Below are 21,474 nucleotides of genomic sequence, written 5' to 3'. Positions count from 1 at the left end.
CTGTAGGACTGTGAGACCATAGCACTGGGATAAATTTTACCTTCTGGTAAAAAAAAAAAAAAGTCCTTCAAATACGGATTTGAGTTAATTGCAATTAACAATCACTGCGAAATTTGGTCAGGTTGGTTAAGCTGCGTAAGGTTGAACATGATTTCTCCCTCCCCTAATCTGTTCTTCTCTCTCTCCTGTGTTGAAAATCCACAGTTCATGTTTGAGAGGAGAAACCTGGAAATTTATTGTTTCTTCTTTCACTCCTGACCACAGCTGCACTTTACTTTTTCCCACTGCCTTATGAAACGTGAGATCAAGCTTTGCACGACCCAGCGTTACACAGGAGATGACAAGGGACACATCCAGTCGTAAATCCAGTCCTTTCTGCACGGAATCACGCTTCTGTTTTGCCTGGAGCATTCTCAAAGCTGGGAATTCTCCCTGCCAGAACACTTAAAGACTTTGCTCAACATCAGAACAGTCATTCATCTCTTTGTATGGTCAAATAATGCTCCAACTTGTTCCAAGATCGAAGGAGCAGCACAGGAATTCAGTGTAAATCACAGCACTCCCTGCTAGGACTGAGTTCATCCTCCCAGGAAAGGGAATTCCAGCTTGGCAGAGGACAGGACTTAAACCAACATCGACTTTGTTAGGCCAGTGTGCTGCTCACACATTTTATATAGATATTTTATACACATACATAGATATATATAGATATCTGATATCTATATATACATAGATAATGTATAATTATACATGTTACATTATAATATGTGCATATAAATAGTACATAATTTATTACTGTATTTACATATATTTTGCTGTGTTTCCATATATATACTTACTATATATACTTACTATACTTTATATTTATATGTTATATATATATATAATATATATGTATGTAATATAAATGTATGTATGTATGTAATATATATACACACACAAATATAGGTACAGCACTTGTGTCACAGGATGTTATTTTGGGAGTCTTCTTCGTATGGAACTTGAACTGCCTTCCAAGGGAATGGAGGGTGATCAGAAATTAGGGATTCACACAACATTTTTTATACTAACGACTGGATTTGGATTTTAGTACAACTTGAGATAATGATTTTCTGATTTTTCACTTAAACATCTTCATAAACCAATTAGCAACTGCTATGAAACATATTTATAAATGCTATGAAATTATAATTTTGAAGATAAGGAGGTAAAGGCAGGACTATCAGAATTTTAAAAACACATTTTTAACTGTCAGGTTTTTGCTCCTTTTCCAAGTGTACCATTTGACACAATTTTTAGAGTCATCTCAGGGCTCTTTTTGCATCAACACTGCTGCTCCTCCTGTGAATTTGGCTGCATTGGTGTAGTAATTTGACTTCATGACTTACAGTAACACAGTTTAATGTATGTCAAAATATATACAGGGCTTGAGGCCACATGCACCGAATAAATACATATATGCACTGGAAAAACTGCTTGGGGAAATATACCTCAGTGCTTAATAAAGTCCCATTTCTTTCAATTTATAACATGTAAAGTAATTTTATGTATATTCAAACACTTCAGCTTTTCTTGTAGTGAATTAAAAGAGATTAGTGGTCTCATTATATCTATCATCAGTGATGCAAGCTCCCAGCATGATGACACTATTATGATGCCATAAATAATTTACTGATGGAGTGAGTCACACTTTAATGTATGAGTCACTTTGATTGTAGTATTCTTATATTTCCCTCAAAATTAAAAATATGAAACCATTAAAACGTCATCATTAAATAATTAAAATATTAAATCAGAATATTAAAATGCGCTTCCAGTTCTATTAAAAATGTGACATCCTGAGAAAGCTTATCTTAATCTTTTTCTTAGAAGAACAGCTGACAGTCTCTCCAGCTCTGGTGGGCATTTGATTCAGAGTGTTAGGAACAGGACAGGAAGTTTCTGGGGAAAAAAAAAAAAATTCCTCTCTTATTTTAGATAAGTATCCCACGGTTATTTTTACTTTTAACACAATCTATTTTTAAATATGCTTCTTGTTTCTTCTGCTGTCCTCAGAAATTCCATGTGTCCTTTCAGGCATGAGTACTTTCTCTGTAAGGAAATTCTGTCTCTTGGCTTCACCCAGAACAAATTTTATTTGTGTTTCTTGACTGTTGCAATAACATCTCAGCATTCTCTCCAAAATATTTCCCTCTTGCTGAGGAAGTCCACGTGTTATACATCTTTATTTACAACTTTAAATGTACATTTAAATCCTGAACCATGTTTGGATTGGAAATGTAATGCCATTAGTGACTATATAAGCCAGCTAATGACAAAGAATTAGAGATTATGAAACTTAATTGCACTCAAATCAAGCAATTTCACTGTTTCACTGCCCAGCTTTCACTGGGAATGAACCCTTCAAAGACAAGACATGTTCCTGTCTGAAATATTCTTTATTATCTCCTCGTTTTTCACATCACTGTTTTTAACGAGTTTCACACTCTCCAAAACTTTATCCTTCACAGCATGATTATGTCAGATGTGAATGTGCTTCTAACAGGCATAAAATTTGAGAATAATTAAGGCAGAGAAGACTCTTTGTCACTGGTAAAGGTATTCATGTCATCACAACAACTGGGAAAGTTCTGGCTATGGGCTGCTCTCTGTGGAGAGCTTTGTCTGAGCTTTGATGGCAACTTAAAAAAGGTGGAAAAAACATCCAGTCCAGCACACGCAACTTCCTGCCATTCAGTAAAAACAATCAGTTTTTCCAAGATGCTCATTTCTGTTCCTATTTCCTCTGAATAATCGAATTTTTAACAAAACTGTGGCCACAGGCACAGCTTTTCTTGGCTATACACGTTCCTTTTCTTTCTAAAACTACTTCAGGAACAGCACCAGCTTACGGTGAGAGGGTAAAGCCCTTCCTCTCCCGCAGATAAATGAGCTCTGCCTGACACTGTCCCGCTGATGAAATGCAGGGCTATACATCTTCTGTGAAATGTCCATTGTTTTGCTAAGTGTACAGCAGGAAGTGAAGCAGGAGACAGGGACATTTCAGGCACAAGTCCCATTGTAAAGCCAACAGTAACAAAGTCGCTTTAGGGATAACACTGTTTCTTTTCTACTAATGAAGTTCCTAAAGCCACATAAAGAAGCCATTCTGTGGGAATCTTATTCATTCCTTCCATGTCAAAGAATTAATAGGGAGAAAGGTTAGTGCCCAGGAAGCAAAGCCCCCTATTCAACCCCAGCAATGAGCTCCTTCTACACTGCTGCCATTATCAGAGCTCCCCGTTTGGAGCTGTCTATTTAACTCTGCACACAATGCTGTCCTTATGCCAGCGGTCACTCGAGCAGACCGGCAACGGGATTTTGAGGCTCAGACATTTATTTTAGCTCTGCCCAGCAAGTTATTGCACCAGCCCAAGTCAGAACTCATGAGTTTCGTTATTTCTGATGTATTTTGCTCCCCTGAAAGCCAAACCAGCGTCTTTGCCCCACAGTCAGATCCGTTTGGACAGTTGGCCCGAGGCCACAGTGAGTCAGTCAGCACTGAGAGCTTGTTGCTTGCAGATTTAAACCCACTTAAGCCCTCTCAGTCAGAGGTAAACCTGGCTTTAATCTTTCAGAGAACTGGGCAAAAAGAGCTACTTTACCCTTGAATGAGAGCATCCCCACGAGGTTTACCAGCTTTTATTACACTCGTCAACCCCTCTCCACATGCCTCCGGTGGAGAACACCATCCCCTCAGCCCCAGCTGATGGCAGAGCATCCCCCAGGCTCTTACCAGTCTTTGTACCATTAGTTCTGTCCTATTGCAGCAGCACATTTCCTTCAAGGAGTGAAAAGTTTTAAGAATTTATCCCTCAGTAAACAATTAAAAGTTTTCTTTCCAGTTTCTCTTCTTCCTCACCGGATTTTCACCTTCACCTTTCAAGACCAGGTCCAAACCAGCATCTCACGGAGTGATATCCACATACCACCCTCCTCCTCCTCCTATTAGCTCAGAGTACTTTTGTATCCTTGTCATCCTCCTTTTCAGAGTCTCCAGACAAGCACAAGAGCAAACACCCATTCCAGCTACCACAGACCCTTTCCTTTTTCAATTATTCCCTTATTCGATTATTTCCTTATTAAAAAAAAATTTACTTACTTAAAAATTTCCTTGATCAAAAACTTTCCTCATTCAAAAATTTCCTTATTCAAATTCTTTCAGTGAATCACTGTATTTTTCAACAAGTCTTACACAGAAAAAAAACCCAAACAAACAAACCCAGACATCGTGTAGCAACACAGCTTCCTAATTTTGAGTTTCTCAAGAACATTTCACTTACATGAGGCCTCAAGTTCTGCATAGAAAAGGAAGCATTTCTGATCAGAAATCCAACCTTAGTGTTCTAGAATTTCGTGCTATTTCGGTTTTGCTCCTTAAAACTCCCATTGCAAACAGAGGTTTTTCATGTACTGGAACTGAAAATACAGTCAGGCCTTCAAACTTCAACCTCTGCAAAAAGCCTGTTGGAAAAGGAAGTGGGGAGAAAGCAGCCTGATTTATATCATCAGTGGCCTACTGCTTTTAAAAAGAAAGTGGAATGAGATCAGGAAGAGATCAGGTCACTGCATGTGCTCTTTGAAGGGAGTGCTGCATTACCAAATGCATGTTTGGGCCAGCAGGATAAATTAGCAGTAACACACTGGTTGGAGATATAGCTGTAAAATGTGGTGTCAACATTTAATATCTAAGTTCTGGCTCTGAGATCAGGTACTACATAGTCAAAGTTTCATATCACTTTGGGGTTTTTTTCCTTTTTTCCCCCCAGTTAGTAATATTTTAATGTTTTTACTTTGAGGCAGTAATGATAATTTGCTAGATATTTTAGAGAGATATTTCATCCTCAAGGGTTTGAAATATGCTTTCTCAACCCTGCAGTGGCCAGAGAGAACGATTTGCGTGTTCAGAACTGACAGCTCTGCTACAAAAATATTTTCCACATAAAATATTGCTCTGCAACTACTATATTTGAATTAAATACATCTGCTACACACTGGGACAGAAATCTTTTATTCTTTGAAAGCAATGCCAAGAATTCCAGCCCTGACTTCTGAAAAACTGTCATCATGTTAAATCAGTGGAAGGGAGGCTTTATTATACTGAATACTGAGGGTACAAGCCCAAGTGAGTTCACCCTTTCCAAGCCGTTAGAACCCCCCTGAACAATTAAATAAGAATATTCCATATCAGTAATATCACAGGCAGTGCCATTACTATTCTGTCTTGGCAGTGTCTGTGTTCTGGAGGCCCTGACTGAACTCACTGTAATAACACAACGCAGAGTAACCACCTGACAAACTAGTTTGAAAGAAGAAGGTTATTTAGATCAGGATCAAGATTATTACCATCAGTGAAATTACATCTGAAAGTATCCCCTGGATTAAGTCTCCAAAGCCTTCTACAGCAATAAATCCTAGTTTTGCTTTCACTTTAAGCCTTCCCAAAAGTGAGACTGAAAGTCACTGCAGCTCAGCTGGTATGTTATGAGTATAAAATCCTATTTACTACAGTCTCATAGTTCCTAAGGCTGTCACTACTTCCCACTTTACCCCTGAGAGGCAGCTGGGGGTAAAACTGGAAACATCTGCCCACTAAATATCACATAATTAAAACAACACTGCTGATAACTAACACATCTACTTACCTGTCAAGGTTCAAATATGCAAGCAGGACTCACAGTTAGGAACTAAAAAAAAAAAACAAACAAACAAAAAAAAAACCAACCCAAAAAAAAACCCCACAAAAAAAACAAAAACAAACAAAAAAAAACAACCCCAAACAAACAAAACCCAAACAAAACAAAAACCCAGTAAAACACCCCAAGCAAAACCAGAAGATCCCAACCCCAAAAATATGTGAGACCTGGAATTTAGATGAGCTTTACTACCCTGCAGGGATCATCTTTTCTTAGCCTTATTTCAAGAGCCAACTAGAATGTGCTTTTGCAGAGGCCAGTGAGAAGACTGGAGTCTGATGAACACAGAATCAGCTGGATTTTGGTCTTTATTTTAATGGAACATACAAGACCAACGAAGACCAAGATTACACTTGGAGTGACTCAGTCCCCATAATCCATTCTTCCTTGCAAGGATGAATCCCAGACTATGTGTAAGGGTATTCCTGGGGAGCCCAGCCCACATCTGCCCTCTGCCCTGTGTTCAGACTGAAGAGTCATCAGCACCAACTGTCCCAAAGACCACAGTTTCCTGCCCTCTGCTAGGAGGACCTTCCAAAGCAAGCAAAGAGGTCTGTTTTCTGTGCTCAAGAAACTAAAAACTCTGGGGAGAGGTCAAATTTATGGCTCCATGGACATTGACAACTCTCAGCAATCACGGATCTAACTAGTTTATTTATCTAGTCTGCTGTTAGAAGAACTGAAATACCCATTTTTACCTTTTGCTCTATGTTTTGGCAGCTAATCATCACAACTGTTGTTATCAAAGCTACCAGAAATAGCTCGTCATGTGCAACAGTATTTTTGTTAGAGCACACATAAAATATATAAAAATATACAGATATTTGACTTATATACATGCATAAATACACTGAGGGGTTCTGGTGCAAATGAAGATTTTCCATCAGCTTCAAGCAATGAGATGTATCACAGTATGTGGTTGTTCTGTCTGTTTTTCCACAGACGTGCATCATCTCAAAACAAACATTAATGGCTACTGAAATAGTCAGTATACCATCCACATACCATTGAAACACTCCCTCAGTCCACCAAGCTTTCTACCTTCAAAGAATTAGAAGCTCAGAACACTTAAAGGAAATAAAAACCCCCAACCCTCAGCACATAAAGAGCTCTTTTCCAATTTCTTAATCCTGGTATAAATCATTAGCTGCATTAACTGACATTAGCCTCAAGTGCATGTATTCCTAATTTTTTCTATTTGCTCTTCTTTTACTACAAGAACATCATGACAATGTTAACACTTACCTCTCTCACCCTTTTACAGAATCCACAGCTCATTTCTTACAGGGAGCAAGGGATAGGCTGCTGGAGGAAATAAATAATACCCAGCAGAGCAAAGAGTTTCTTTCAGAATGCATATTTGGAGTTGTCATCTTTATACAGAAAGTTCTTAATCATTACCAAGATAATATCAGTTTATACAAATTATATAAATATTATTATATACACATACACACTACACATATATTGTTGTAATAACAATCAAGCCAGTGTATGTCTAGTAAAGTTCCTGGGTTTTGAATATTTGTTTCACTTCTTTTCAGAGGCAGTTTTGTCTCCTTTAGTATTTCCTACACGCAGTGCAGCAAAACACAGGAACCTGTTGCAAAACCACTGTTTTATTGGTGATATCTTCCTACCAGGAGTGCAGCTGTTTTTCCTGTTATCACTTCCAGGTGGTCAGGACAGGCTTTCCTAAATCCCTTGCACGACTTCCTTTGGCTCCAGTGGATTGCCCAGAGCGAGCCCTCGGGTCCCGCTCGGGCCCATCACTCTGTGCCATCTCCTCATCATACCTGGAAATGAGACAAGTTCAGTGCCTGCTCCTGCTGCACAGACAAAAGTAAGCCCTCTACATTCTGTTTTTATATTCTATTTTGCTTAATACCTAGCCCTGAAAGTGAACACAAGCTGTCCCACACACGGCTTCGTGCCTGCATGGTACGACATGCACCTCTGATTCTATGAAGCACGTGTGATTTTACAACACAGATCATCTGAAGTACCTTGAGCTGCATTTTGAAAGAAACACAAACCATCTGGCAGCTTCAGTCAAAACTCCTGAGCTTGTGAAATTTTGTGCTTGTGAAATTTCCCATGTACTTCTGCAGGTCTCTGTGGTTAAGCAGAACACGAGGCTGCTGCCAGTTAAATAAAGTCTTAAGCTGTTGCTTCAAAGGGAGGATTTTTAGCTGCAGTGTTAAAAACCCCACTGTTGCATCAGAGAGTGAGAAGGGAAAGAATGAGGTGAACTGAGTAACCATGTGATTAAATTAAATGCATTTCATGACATGGATTTGGCAACACTTCACCACAGTGATGAGCAGTTCTTTAAATAGCCTTTACAATATCTAAAATATTTTTAATATACCTATGTAATTTTTAATATATCTGTGTAAAACCTTTTCATATATCTATATAAAATATCTTTTAAATATCTTATAATAGCCCTTTAATACCTATGGCCTCAGATAACTCTATATACTGAGTTATCTAAGTATACTGAGTTATACACTTACCTAAGCATATAACTCAGTGTATACTGACCTCTCAGCTGCTATGCATATTCCAAGCAGAATTTAGCTATAGATAGGTAATTGTAATTAACAAAAGATAATATTATAATGCTGTGTGGAACAATCAAAATATATACTGAGTTACACTATTTTATGGGTATTCACTGCTACCATGTATGTAACTCATTTGTCTCCTTATAATACAGATGGAGGAATGTTAAAAGTATCTGACAACTTTATTTATTGTTACCTCCATGAATTACAGGAGTCAAGAAGCAATATTTCTGTGAACTGGGACAAAATTTGCATCAAATAACTATTATATCTTTTTAACTACCATCTATTACCCTCAATACAATTACAGTCCTACGCATGCAGAAGACAAACATTCTCTTTCTGTCCCTCAAATCTGGCTGCTGGAAGCTCAGAAGGTGCAATCAGGGGCTTATCAGACAACATTCTCTCTGGACATGAGGTGAGACAACTCCTGCCACCTCCAAAGTCACTGTTGCAGCTCCAAAGACACGAAGTGGTACTTTATGCCCATTTTTCCCTCCAGAATGAAGTTCACCTTCTCTCTTTGGTCTACATTACACATGAATAAAACAGGGAAGTGACAGAAAACCACAACATAAAACACTGACAAAACTTACAAGACTTCATAATTGCCAAGGACCTCCTTTGGTGGAGATTTATTCCATTTACAGTCAGGAATTTCCCCGTTAGGCACGGCAATGTTGAGGGTGTCATTAATCAGATTATACTTCAGGATCCGATCATTAGCAGTGCTGGAAGTGAGGGAAGGGGAAGCATTGACCTACAAAGGACAAAAATAAAGCCAGCATCAATGTTTTGGGTGGTATAAAGTTCTCCAAAGCGCATCTGTGATGACTGTGTGTCCTACAGGGGAAGACTCAAAGCACATCTCAGTTCCTCAGACACTGGAAGGAATCCCCCCACAGGGAATTTCTCTTTTTACTTAAAAAGGAAAGTACCACACCACTGCAGTGTCAGCCTGGAGATTTTTATTCAGATGAGATCACCAGGGTGAATCACACAAGACAGAGATTTTTTTTTTTTTAACTAAGTTTACATGGTTACAAACCCCATCAATTTCAGTACTTAAAATCTGCCCAATTCACTGTTACATACAGAAACCCAGGGGTCTCTTCTAGGTAAACAACTTTTATTTAAGTTCTTAATCTGAGTTCTCCCCTCTTGGTTGGAGCAGGGTGCTAATAAAGCCAAGGTTGTGGGTTTGATCCCTGTTTGGGCCATTCACCTAAGAGTTGGACTTGATGATCCTTGTGGGTCCCTTCCAGCTCAGAATATTCCATGATTCTGTGAAATTTTGAGCTGGAAAAACATATCCATGCTCTCTGTTCGAAGCACTACACTGACAGCATCTAAAACTTAAATTTAATGTTAAAAAAACTTCATTTGATGTTATGCTCCATCAAGCCAATGCCAATTTTACAGCTACACTACCTAACAGGGCTGCTAACGTTCTGAAGTCCAACTGTATGGAGGCACTGGATTTGAAAAACAGAAACACCAATTTGGTCATCACATGGCCCATTTCACTTTCCATCATTTTTCTTAATCCACTTATGAAAGAACAAAAAACACTGTTTAAAAAGAGGAACGACTACATTGAAATCTACTTAAGATTTTTTTCCTGTGAAATGAGAAGGGAGTTTTTTCCTGTATTTCATGCAACTGTACCTCAATTAGCCAGGGTTTCAGCTTGTCATCGATGATAATATCATACCCATAGCACTCAAAGCAGTGTTTATCATTATTCATTACAGGCTAAAAAAAAAAAAAGGAAAAGACAAAAATATGCATTAAAATCAACAATTCAGTAAGTAACCTGATTACACACTTCATTTGCTACGATGTGATGACACTGTGAATCTTCTACACTGGTTTTCAGTGCTGTAACTCTGATATAAGCTGATATAAGACAGAGGACCAGCAAATCACATGCTTAATCATTCTCAACACTTTTTCTTTTCTCTTCTCTTTAAAGAGTCTGCTAACATTGGTTTAAATCCCTTTTTTTCTCCCAGCTAGTAAGTTCAGGATTGCCTTCTTTTTCCCCAAGCTGTAAGCAGATGTTTCAATACTATTGATTGCACTGATGCCAAGTATGAAGTTACATTAACTTTCCATTATGTTTCCAGTGTAAAAATAAGTGTTTTCGTATTTTGCAAAAGCAGTAACAACATTTAAAGCCTGCACACATCAGGAGAAAACAGGAACTTTGAAAATTTACAGCTCCACAAATTCTTTAAAATTTAGGAAAAGAAGACTCATTCAAAACCATTTCTTTTATCCTGCTGCTGCAACTGTGAAGAGGCTTTAGGTCAAGCAATTCCAAGATGCCTTTTTAAATTATAATTAGCTCAAGCCAACTATAACCCCAAAGCCAGGAGAGACCAAGGAACAAGTCGTGCTTGGCTGATCCTCTAGAGAATCAGGAGCTTTCCAGCACCTGCTCAACATTTGCAGTGGGCACAGTAAGACTCTTCTTCTACGCAAATCCCATCAGATCTTTTAGAGAAACCTTAGTAACAGGTTAGGGAGATGTTTTCACCCAAACTAATAATGAGAGCTTTTCAGTTCTTCAGGGACTGAAAGGGGGAAGGAGGAACAAGCATCTCATTACATTTGCTGTTGTCAGAAAGCCAGAGGACCAACAAATTTCATGCTCAGTCATTCTCAGCACTTTTTCTCTTCTCTTCTAAGGTTCTGCTATCATTGGATATAATCCCTTTTGCTCTCCCAACTGTTTCCAAATAGGATTGCCCAGCAGAGGCCAAGTTAAGCTGAGCTTCCCCACCTCCCACTGCTCTTTGCTGTGTGACCTTGTCCCTCCTCCTCGTGCTGAGTCTGGTGTTCTGCTCCTTCCATGACTCAGCTCATTGCACTGGCAGAACACTAAACCCATCAATAAAGCAAGGGAGCAATTTGTCAGAGAGCTGACTCAGCTCACAGCAGTGCCAGGGCCAACCCAAAACAGAGGACAAGACAATGCACTTGGGAACAGGAGAGTCCTGGGCTCTTCAGTTACCCCAGGTGACCCACAGAGCAACACCTGCTCTCTGAAGTTATCACAGGATGTTACCCAAACACCACGAAGTCACTCAAGCAGAGGACTGGTTGTTTCTTCTATCTTTTTTTTTTTTTTTTAATAAAAGTTCATTATAACTATGTGAGTTGTGTATAGAAGAGGTGGAAGTAGGTTATGTAACTCTGATGAACTAATAGCCTGAGGTTTTCTCTGCTGAATTGTCCTCCAGAGGTATTTTTTTCCTTGACACATTTGTTATTGCTGCAATGACATCACACATCTTGGCAGAACTTAATCCTATTCACAAGGGCAGTATCGAGTCATATTAAATAGCTCACAAAGCCCTCAAGGACAGAGATTTACCCACTCCTTCAAACACAGGCAGACAGCTCACCCACCCAAGATTCTCAGAGAAATCAAGAGATGGCAGCACTGCAGACATCAGCACCAACACCATCCCTCAAACAGCAGCAGACACAGGCAGGGATTTTGCTGGCAAACTCACTTTGATGGCTCTGAGGAGGCTGCAGCCCCAATGGTGCAGCTGGCAGCACTGCAGGGACAGTACTCACCGCCACAGCCTTCAGGGACTGCACAATTATCCAGTGGATTTCATCAAATAACTTGTTGGTGACTTCTTTTCCACGGGTGCTCTCCAGGTACAGCCTTAAGTTACTCACTGTCCACTTCCCCCCATGGATGTGGTTGTAATCATCCTGAAGAGTTTAAGGAGTTCATTCAGTCTAAGACTTTGAAGTGGCTCAGCAGGTTTTTTTTTTCATTCACACAAAAAGTCCACTCTTACAGTTACATGAAAGTGTTGCTCTAAAAAGAAACTTGGCAAATTGTTCTTGCAGCTTTACTTTGAACTGCCTTCTACAGAGACAACTGTTTTTATTATATATGCTGATATCTCACATTGCAAGTCAAGTAACAAATCCTTCTCAGAAGAAAAAAACAACGGGTACTTTGACAGTTTTAGAGTAAGACATGATTTAAGGTTTAGAAATGTAAGTTTTAAAATGTGAAAGGAAAGAATTGAATGTTTTCCTCCTCTGGGGAAAAGGGAGAAACAATTAAGGGAGCAACAGCTAAATTTCACTGAAGTTGGCTGTTTTTAAATGCAGCACTTGAGAGTGCTTGTCTGTGTTTATTCATTTAAAATAGGACTTGTCTGTTCCCCACAAGGCAAACATGGTCTCTTCTTAACAGACTTCTTAACTGACAACAGTTACATTCAAGAAGACAAGGAAACAAATGACACCCAAATTGTTTTTAAAAGTTAATTTTTCAAGTAATTAAGTACAAAACCCCTGTTGTTCCTGAAAGTGGACAGGGAAAAACAGGAGGACACCTTGTATTTGTCTTTTCAGAGGCTGTCAAGGCTCTGCATTATTCCTCTTTAAATGCAAAGACCAGTGCAAAGAGAGGATGGAAAGACACATGTTCAGCCCTCAGGTAACTCTTAGGAAAACTGCTTTGTCCCTTTATAAAGGTTCTCCTCAGATCATTTCATTGCACAATCACAGTTGTTTAAGACATTAAAACAAAGTAGGATATTGCAGGCTACACAGGAGATCACTGAGTGAAAATAATTAAGTATAATAATTATTGCTGCTTTGCTTGTATTGCACATGCAGTGAATAACGACTTGGAATTGTATTTTCCAGCAGAAATATTACGGTGGGTATTCTGACTTATCCTCCATCCTTAATTTTACCCTTTCCCTCTCCCAATACTGATTTGTACCCTTTCCAAATCAGGGATGTTTTCACACGAGCTTGGAGGGTACAAACTCACTGGAAGTCTGTGGTTCACACAAGGCTCAGAGTGGAGATTAAAAGCCAGAACTTAGAGGAGTTTTTCCAGACCTCATCATAATTCTGACAAATTACTTGACAGCTCAAATTAGGTGGAGTTTTAGAAGACTAAAACTGTACAGCCTAAGTGCCTCCCAAGTTACAGGCACATCTAAAAGAGAAGAACAAACAGGATGGTTTTACATTAAACTTCTCTTATGCCTGTCTGCAAAACTCAACAGATATCAGGGGTTTACAATTTAAGAAAAGCTTTTCAAATATTTTAGCAACAATTCCACATTTTCAGGCTGCTCCTTCTATACCCATTCCTGTTCTTTATTCTCTTAAAATGACCTCACCACCACTTTCACTGCTGCTTTTATTTGGGAAAAATTTTGAAGGCCATTCTTTAACAAGAGAGGTAACATATCACATGCCTCACCTCTTCACTGCTACTGAAAACAGCACCAGGATTTATTCTCTGAGTTGTGTGGGACCTGCTTTCATACCATAACTAATTCTCAGTGTGCCCTGTCAGACCACGATGTGTTTAAAGCACTTCCCAAACCAGCACCTGAGCAGTGAAATGTTTGCAGTACTGACAAAAATGCCACGTCACCCCTGACCCAGCAGCCCTTCCTCCCCACTGCTGAACTTCAGCCCACTGGGACACAGGGATGTGCTGTCAGAGCTGTTGTGTTTCCAGGTGTTTTATGAATATCAATGGCAAATCCCAGGACAGAACTGTTGTGCAGGCAGAACATCTTTGTCCAGGCACGAGGAAGCCACCAGCTGGCCAGGCAGCACTCAGAGATCAGGAAGGAGATATTAAAGCACTGCTATAAAGCACAAATCCACATGAACCAAGCACCATTAATTTCATTGCTCAACCCCTAAGTGAGCATATTAACATTTAAATGGAAAGAGGCTGGAAACACACCCCTGCTCTCAACTGCTGAACATATCACAGCCTATTACAGAGCTGCAACTCATTATCTTGCACACTTTTGATCTCCAGTCTTCAGAATTTTATTTATTTGTAAGTGCAAGTTGAGGCATTTTAGTTGCAAGGTCACGGAAAATACAACAAAACCTTTTTATTCCAAGTTTTTGGGACAATTTAAGAAGATCAGTCTTGCTACAAAGGAGCACCTAGGAACACTTACCCCATGTTTCTGAATGGCAACATTGGTGAGGTGTACAAACATGTTGTCCAATTCACTGGTGCTTGGGGTGTATTTTACTGTGCAAAACCGGCAAAATCCAAGTTTATACCTTGAAAAAAAGTCATTAAAATGTGTTAAAGGCCAACAATTACCACGGGCGTGTTAAAACTTCTTTTCAGCAACAAGCCCAACATTATTTTGACTGCTTCAGACACTGTCTCGAAACAAAATACAAATGTATACAAACTTACATGTAACACCGCAGAGGACGGTAGGTAGATACCAAAACATACAGACGGAGGTCAAACTTCTTTCCCCCAATAAGCAAGGGATTGTTGATGTAGAGTGAAATCACATAGGCTTCTTTGGAAGACTGGGACACAAACCTGGAAAAACACAAGTCATGTTTGCAATACAATCCAGTAAGTCTTTTTTTTCTTCTTTAGAAGTATTCTGTAAAGTTTTGAATTGACTGAAATCCTGCATCTTTTGCCAAGACAACGTGTAAAATTGTGGTGGTTGACAATACACACTTGGCATCAGGCATTAAACACCAAAAATGTTGGTGTAGATATACATATGTAAAAAAGTTAATGTGTGTATATATATGTATGTGTGTATACATATATATATATATATATCAAAAAGTTGGTGTATATATATAAGTACATAAAAATAAAATTGACCCATGTGAATTAACCATTTAAACCTAGTTTTGAAGTTAACACTGTAGCTGACCAAGCCACTCTAAATGCAGCTCTACAAGCCAGTCTCTTCCTCAGAGAGGATTTAGAGCTTGGCATGGTTCAGACAAGCAAAGGGCACACAGCACATTACCTTCCTTATTCAAGGTCTTACACCACCAGAATATTTGCATTTATGCTTGGTGTGCAACTGCAAACCACTGTGAAAAGCTGAGGTAACTTTCAGACTGTGACATTCCTCAGATTCCAAGTCCAACAGGGAAACAAATACTCAAGTGATATTCAGCCAGTCACTTGGTCACAGGAACAAAACTTAACATTGGTTGTGTGATCAAAACTTCTCCCAGTAGAGAAAGGCTTAGATTCCTAAACTGTTTCATGAAGATGAGGTGTATTATTTTCTGTTCCAAAAAGACAATGTATTTATTTCATATAAATCCATTCTTCCTTCGTACTAACTTAGAAAGTGATTTAATACATATTAAATAATTACTGAAACTGCTGAGGGGAAGATCTTTCTCTTGCTTCCTGTTATTTAATACTATGAAGCAGAACAATTTATTTCTGTGCAGTTTTCCCCCCAACCCCCAACACTGAGAGCATTTTTATAAAGAATAGTTACTTGCACAGTTCTTTGTACCTCCTCATGCCAAAACAAGCCCTGTTGGAGGAGGAAGCCAGATAACAACTGAGATTAAATGTAAACCTAAGTATATAATGACAAAGCAACAACAACCATGGAATACTTTTCCCATGCATCAGACAATCAGAGTGTTGATGTGGTTCACCTGATTACAGAAAATACAATAAAGGCTTTAAGGTTTTAAGAACTTACGAAGATGTTTTGCTGTCTCGAGACCATTTTTTAATCTGGGAGAGCTTATTGATTAGAAATATCCCCTTCCCTTGGGCTTTGCCACAAGGTTTCATGATCCAAGTGCTGGAGGGATTCTTCCTGAATTCTTCAACAAAGAGATTATAATCGGCAGGAAGCATAAAAGTCACAGGAACAAAATCTGAGTTAAGGGGGGAAGAGAGAAAGGTGCACAATTAAGGACAGTATATCTGATAAGGTTATTGACACACAGAGATGGGGAAAAAAAGGTTCTGTCTCTTAAATTTTCCAGTCTGCCATGACCCACCTTCATTAAGACTCACGTTGCTTTTTATCCCATTTAAATTCTACTTTTTTACTTAAACAATTGCAAAATATTCCATGATGCCACTTTCACATTAACAGATTCTAATTCACATGAATCAGTTTTCTTCTTCTGTTTATATGCTGTGACATTAGAGTACTAGATATCATTTCAACTTAATCAAAATTTCACCATTCCATTAACCAACTTATCATCCCCTGTGCAGGCAAAAATGTGAATGTTGATGTTGCCTCCTCTTTGGATGTGGAATTTTTATTTCCATGTAACCCCCACGAGTTATTCTTATTTTCCCCCACAATCAGTTTTACCATGATTACTGAAACCTAAAGAAAAGCACTTTTCCCTTCCTGCTATCAGATTATCTTCACTTCCACCCATAAAGAACTGCTTCTTTCTTACATGAAGTGTTTTCATCTCACTTTCCCAAGATGTAAATCAACTCCACACATTCCCATCTGTTTCACTTTGATGCTTTCTGACCCCCAAACCAACTCTCCTCATTCCTGATTTATTCTTGGTTTAGTTTGGGGGTTCTTGGTTGTTTTTTGGTTTGGTTTGGGTTTGTTTGGTTTTTTTTTTTAGTCTGGTTTTCTTTTTATTTTGTTGGGTTTTTTCTTTGTTCTCAAAATTCTCCCAAATTTCTCCTCTGACGTGTTTGTTCACTCAGTTCTGTCCAGAGCCTTTCTGCAAAAGTTTATTTTAGTTTTTGCTCCAGCATAAGATTTTCAGATAATGGTTTTTCACTTTTGAATTAAAGAAACTGCAACCCTATATCATATGAAGTACCAGGGCCCTTTGGTTCCACCTCTAATTTTACTGCAAAGTACCTCAATCCTGCAATTTTCCCTCTCCAAAATAATTTTAAAAACCCCAAAATGAATCAAACCCAACAAAAATCCAACCAACCAATCCATCCCCTTGACTCCCACACACCCCCACAAAAATCCTAGTCACAAATCTAGTTCTGCACCCTGACATTTAAAAATAATAATTTCACTATCACTTCACCCAATGTTGCTTCAGATAATGCTGCACTATTAAGTTCAGCATTTTTAAGGACCTTGTTACTTACAAAACTAAGCCTAAAAATTAAACCAAAACTAAACTCCATGCATCAAAACTGAATTTGTGCTCCTCCTTGAGTAGTAACACTGTGGAGGAACTGTGGCTTAGTGCTGTGGGAATACAACAGGGAAACAAGGAAATGTTCAATCTTTATTCCTGCTTTGTATCTACTTCAACAAGTTCCCTCTATTCCTCTCAATTTGTCAAATATTATCCTTCAAAGCAAGGTTTGTGAAAAGCTTTGAAAATACACTATTTCCTAGGAAACATTTGCTGCTACTGTTTGACTCACTTTCCCTATTCCTGTGTTTCCTTATGCTCCAGATCTGAGGGGAGGGAAAAGGGGATGATGGAGAGGGAAGGGTGTTGGGTTTGCAGAAAACAGCAAACAATTTTAGGGCAAAGTGCACTTTTTTTTTTTTCCCTGAGAGGAACAGAGCATTTCAAGATAGTCACTTCAATGTTCTAACACTCCAGAGGTTCAGAAAAGCTGGATCAATTCCAGGTTATTGACTAGGTAAGAAAAAAGATGAACTCCGACAACGAGAACAACGCACCCAAATAAATGTATTTCCCATTTTCATCTTTTTCTGCAAGAGGACTTCCTTCTTTCTCAAGCTCTTTCCTGTACCTCTTGATATTCTTCACCATCAGATCTTTCCTGGTCAGCTCATAGTGGTTTGGGAAGTGATTGACAATCTGGTCATCAGAGAGGCGGTATCCAGTTTCCACACTGAAAACATTCCTGATGGTTTGCACGCTCATCCTGAAAGCAAGGACAGGCACCAAATGATTTCTCCCAAGAAACACAACCCAGGAGGACAAAGCAGAAATGGTTTTGCTCCAATTTCTTCCTCTTTTCTCTTGTTTCTCTTTATAGTACAGTATTTTGCTGCAGTGGCAATCCAACATATCCTGAAATTCTATTAGCAAAGCAAATTAAATCCAGCTGGAGGTTTTATCAGTCCCTCTACTACTCCTGAAAGTGAGGAAGATGACAAACTACCCCTACTGGACTCCCTGGCTTGCTGATAGCCAGGTCAAGCCCCAGCAGGGCCTAAAAATGACTGAAGTGCCCCCAAATGCTACAGAAGCCTAGGACAAAGTCATCAAATCAGTTATCTCCCACATTTTCCACAGAGGATAGGAGCAGGGACATAGATGCCAAGAATTTTCAGTGTTAGATGTCTCACAGTGAAAATTCAAGGATATTCCCTGAACGCCATCAACCTGAAACATTATCATTTCAGAAAGGAAGAAAAAACCCCCAAAACCAACCAGTCACACAACAACTTCCAGGAGTGTTCCCCCACTCCCCACAACTGCATTCCAAAGGCAGGGGCAGATTAGTACCAGATTCCTGCCCGTTTAAATAAGTGGTTCACAAAGGGCACATTTGGCAGCACAAACTGCCATTCTGCTGTATTTGAAAGGGACATTATAAATTGTTTGGTTTATTTAAAGAGTGCTGTTTCTGCCAATTAACAGATTACTGCATTCTAGGACAGCATTTCAGTGGTCTTATATCAGATAAATTCCAAATAAGAAGGCAGATTATTTACTCCCCTCCTTTCAGCAGAATCTTGATCTAATTTCACATTCACTCTCAGTATTGAAATGTTGAAAAATTAGTCTGCACATAAATCATTATCATGAAGGAGAAGGAAAGTACAAGGCATTTATTATTAAACAATAAAGTGCACTCTGGTTACAGGGCAAGCCTCCATAACATGGACAAAACAGTATTTTATTGTATATTGCAATTATGTACTCTTGGGTTATTTTGCTCATGTTTTGTCATCAGAAAATGTTGGGACAAGACACATTCAAAGACTCCCCCGAAGCCACAAATTCCCTCCAACTGAAAAGGAAAAATTCTGCTTACTGCAGACAAAAAAATCAGTTCTAATTTCTGCACCTTTCATTGTTCAATATGTATTTTGCTTTATTATTTATGGTATTGACATAAGACACTAAAATGCTTCACAAATTCAGAACCTGGCATTTGTAACGCACTCACCAATAAAAATTCCAGTCTTCGTTTTCTGCCACCTGAATCCACCCTCTTTTCTCAAAGTTGTTTATTAGAACAGATTTTTCTATGTCAGTCACCCACTTCACTTTTCCTGCCATTATCCCACAGCAGGATCAACCTGTTGGTAAAGAAAAGTTTAGAGATGTGAAGCTGAAAACAGGGGGGAGGACATAGGAAAGTCAGAGCAGAACGGGCACAGAGAAATCACTTCCACGTAGATTTATTGATTTAAAAATCAAGGGAAACAGTGTCTCAGGTTCAGAGTGAAACCCTGCATTTCTCAACAGGACAACTGCACACAAGGACAGGAGCTCCAGGGACCTGTGAGCTGATCTCGCTAAACCCTGGCAGCAGGATTTCCCCAAACCTGAGGAGTGTTTCTGAGCTGCCTTTCAGCTCCTGACCCCAGGTGTCCCTTTCCACACGGGATCTCCCTCGCCCGGATCAGCCCTTGTCAGGATGGCGGGATCATTCGGGCCGTGCTTCACAGAAATCAGCTGCAGGGCAATCCTAACTCAGAGGGAAACCTCTTTGAGCCACAGGCAGACTCCCTCCCCAGAACAAAAAACACGCAAAGGAGTGGGAGAGTGGGGTTATTACACACACACACACACATATAACACCATCTATTTCCCCTTCCACAGAAAGGAAATTAAAACATAAAATTATCTTCACTAAATGTTGTAATTTAATTAGTGCAAGTGAGTAATGAATGTAGTGAATATAATTTCTGCAAGTAAGATATTGGACTGGAATTCAAGGGGTTTTCAGTTTGCAGGACTCTACATGGAGATGTACAATTCCCAGCAAGCTCAGGCCCCTACAGTTCCTTTCTTTCTAGGAGGTATAACCCATTACCTAGTGCTCCCCCACAGACCATTTTTACTGTCAAATCCCACAGGGCAGAAATGTTTACTACTAAACTCCAATTTTACAGAGTTTCAGACACGTTTGTTTTTATTCCCGTTGGCAAACCGATTTGAAGTCAAGCTTAGACAGAAAAGAGCACATGAAGGCTCGGGGTCTGTCTTTCTGTGTGTGCTCAGTTCTGCAAGGTCATGATCTCTCCCTGGGCCTTCCAGATACCACCAAAACAAAAGGAAATGGAACAAAGGGATTCCTTTATTTGTACTGAAGTGTGTAGGATCGACGTCAGTGACTCACTAGTGCCACGCACCACCTTGTTGTGGTTTTAAAATCTCAGGGATTAACAACACCTGCTACACATCCTATGGCAAGGAACCCTGAGAGATTCCACGTCCTGATCCAGCAAGTGGATTCTGTGGTAGCAGGGAGAGTTATGTTGACTCCCAGAGGCTGCACTGTGCTCGATTTCAGAAGCCAGAAACAATCCAGCAGAAGATTCACACACAGGAAGGCTAAACACTGAAGATAACTTCCACCAGAAACAAAAAAGAAAAATCACAAGTTTGCCATTCTTTTCCTGTTTTGGGAACCTTAGGCCTTACAGATCCCTCCTGCTACAGGAGGACTGAAAGGATAACAATACAAACAGCAAACTGAGAATTCCTCCTTGGCTTCTGCAGACAGTTTGATCATCTCAGATTGATGCTTAAGGGGCCTGAGAATAAAATCTTCCAATTTTCTATAAATTGACAACTGAAACCCACCAACAAGGGCGCACAAAGAAATAACATATTAAGTCGTGGCAAAATCTTTCTTATTTTCAGCAGTATAATTTTAACACAGCATAATTTTCTACAGGAATCCTCTGATCTGCAAACTAGGTATTCCAGATAACCAGGTCATCACCACCACCAACACCACCACCACCACCAAAGGCAGTTGTGCTGACAGCAGACTTACCTTTCCACACTGCAAAATAAAGGTTAAGCCGTGCAGGCACCTGGCCCAGCCAGCTCCATGTCCTTCTGACGGCACAAAAATGTCCCTGTGTGGTTGGCTGTGGAGTTCCTTACTGGAAAATCCAGTTTGGCCGAAGCAGTCGTGCCCTCCGAGGAGGTCGGGAGATTTCCGAAGTGTCAGGGATAAGGAGGAGCCCAAGGCTGCAACAGAGACATCGATGGGGGGGTGTGGGGTGTGTTGGGTATGGGCATGAGGGGGGTATGAAGGGGTTTGGGGTGTGTTGGGGGGTGTTGGGTATGGGCATGAGGGGGGTATGAGGGGGTGTGGGGTGTGTATGGGCATGAGGGGGGTATGAGGGGGTGTGGGGTGTGTTGGGGTGTGTATGGGCATG

General features: G+C 39.7%; 1 protein-coding gene across 2 annotated transcripts in view; it reads right to left on the bottom strand.

Moving 5' to 3' along the window:
* Positions 1-6,366: 6,366 nt before the first annotated feature.
* TTLL1 (tubulin tyrosine ligase like 1) overlaps positions 6,367-21,474 on the bottom strand; it is a 15,519-nt gene continuing 411 nt past the window's right edge. Inside the window, exons 2-11 of one of the 2 annotated variants that reach the window (XM_027660798.1) lie at positions 21,084-21,283; positions 19,242-19,377; positions 17,779-17,987; positions 15,832-16,012; positions 14,544-14,678; positions 14,293-14,401; positions 11,900-12,043; positions 9,977-10,063; positions 8,905-9,068; positions 6,367-7,531 (exon numbers count right to left, since the gene is read on the bottom strand). In XM_027660798.1, coding sequence (XP_027516599.1) covers positions 7,402-7,531; positions 8,905-9,068; positions 9,977-10,063; positions 11,900-12,043; positions 14,293-14,401; positions 14,544-14,678; positions 15,832-16,012; positions 17,779-17,987; positions 19,242-19,354 — 1,272 coding nt within the window. In that variant the 5' untranslated portion in view covers positions 19,355-19,377; positions 21,084-21,283 and the 3' untranslated portion in view covers positions 6,367-7,401. The remainder of the gene's footprint in view (positions 7,532-8,904; positions 9,069-9,976; positions 10,064-11,899; positions 12,044-14,292; positions 14,402-14,543; positions 14,679-15,831; positions 16,013-17,778; positions 17,988-19,241; positions 19,378-21,083; positions 21,284-21,474) is intronic. The other variant, XM_027660797.1, reaches the window with a different exon arrangement.

The sequence above is a fragment of the Corapipo altera genome, unplaced genomic scaffold (genome assembly GCF_003945725.1).
Source record: "Corapipo altera isolate COAL_440 unplaced genomic scaffold, ASM394572v1 239, whole genome shotgun sequence".
NCBI classification, from domain to species: domain Eukaryota; kingdom Metazoa; phylum Chordata; class Aves; order Passeriformes; family Pipridae; genus Corapipo; species Corapipo altera.
This window is presented reverse-complemented; position numbering and strand designations above follow the sequence as displayed.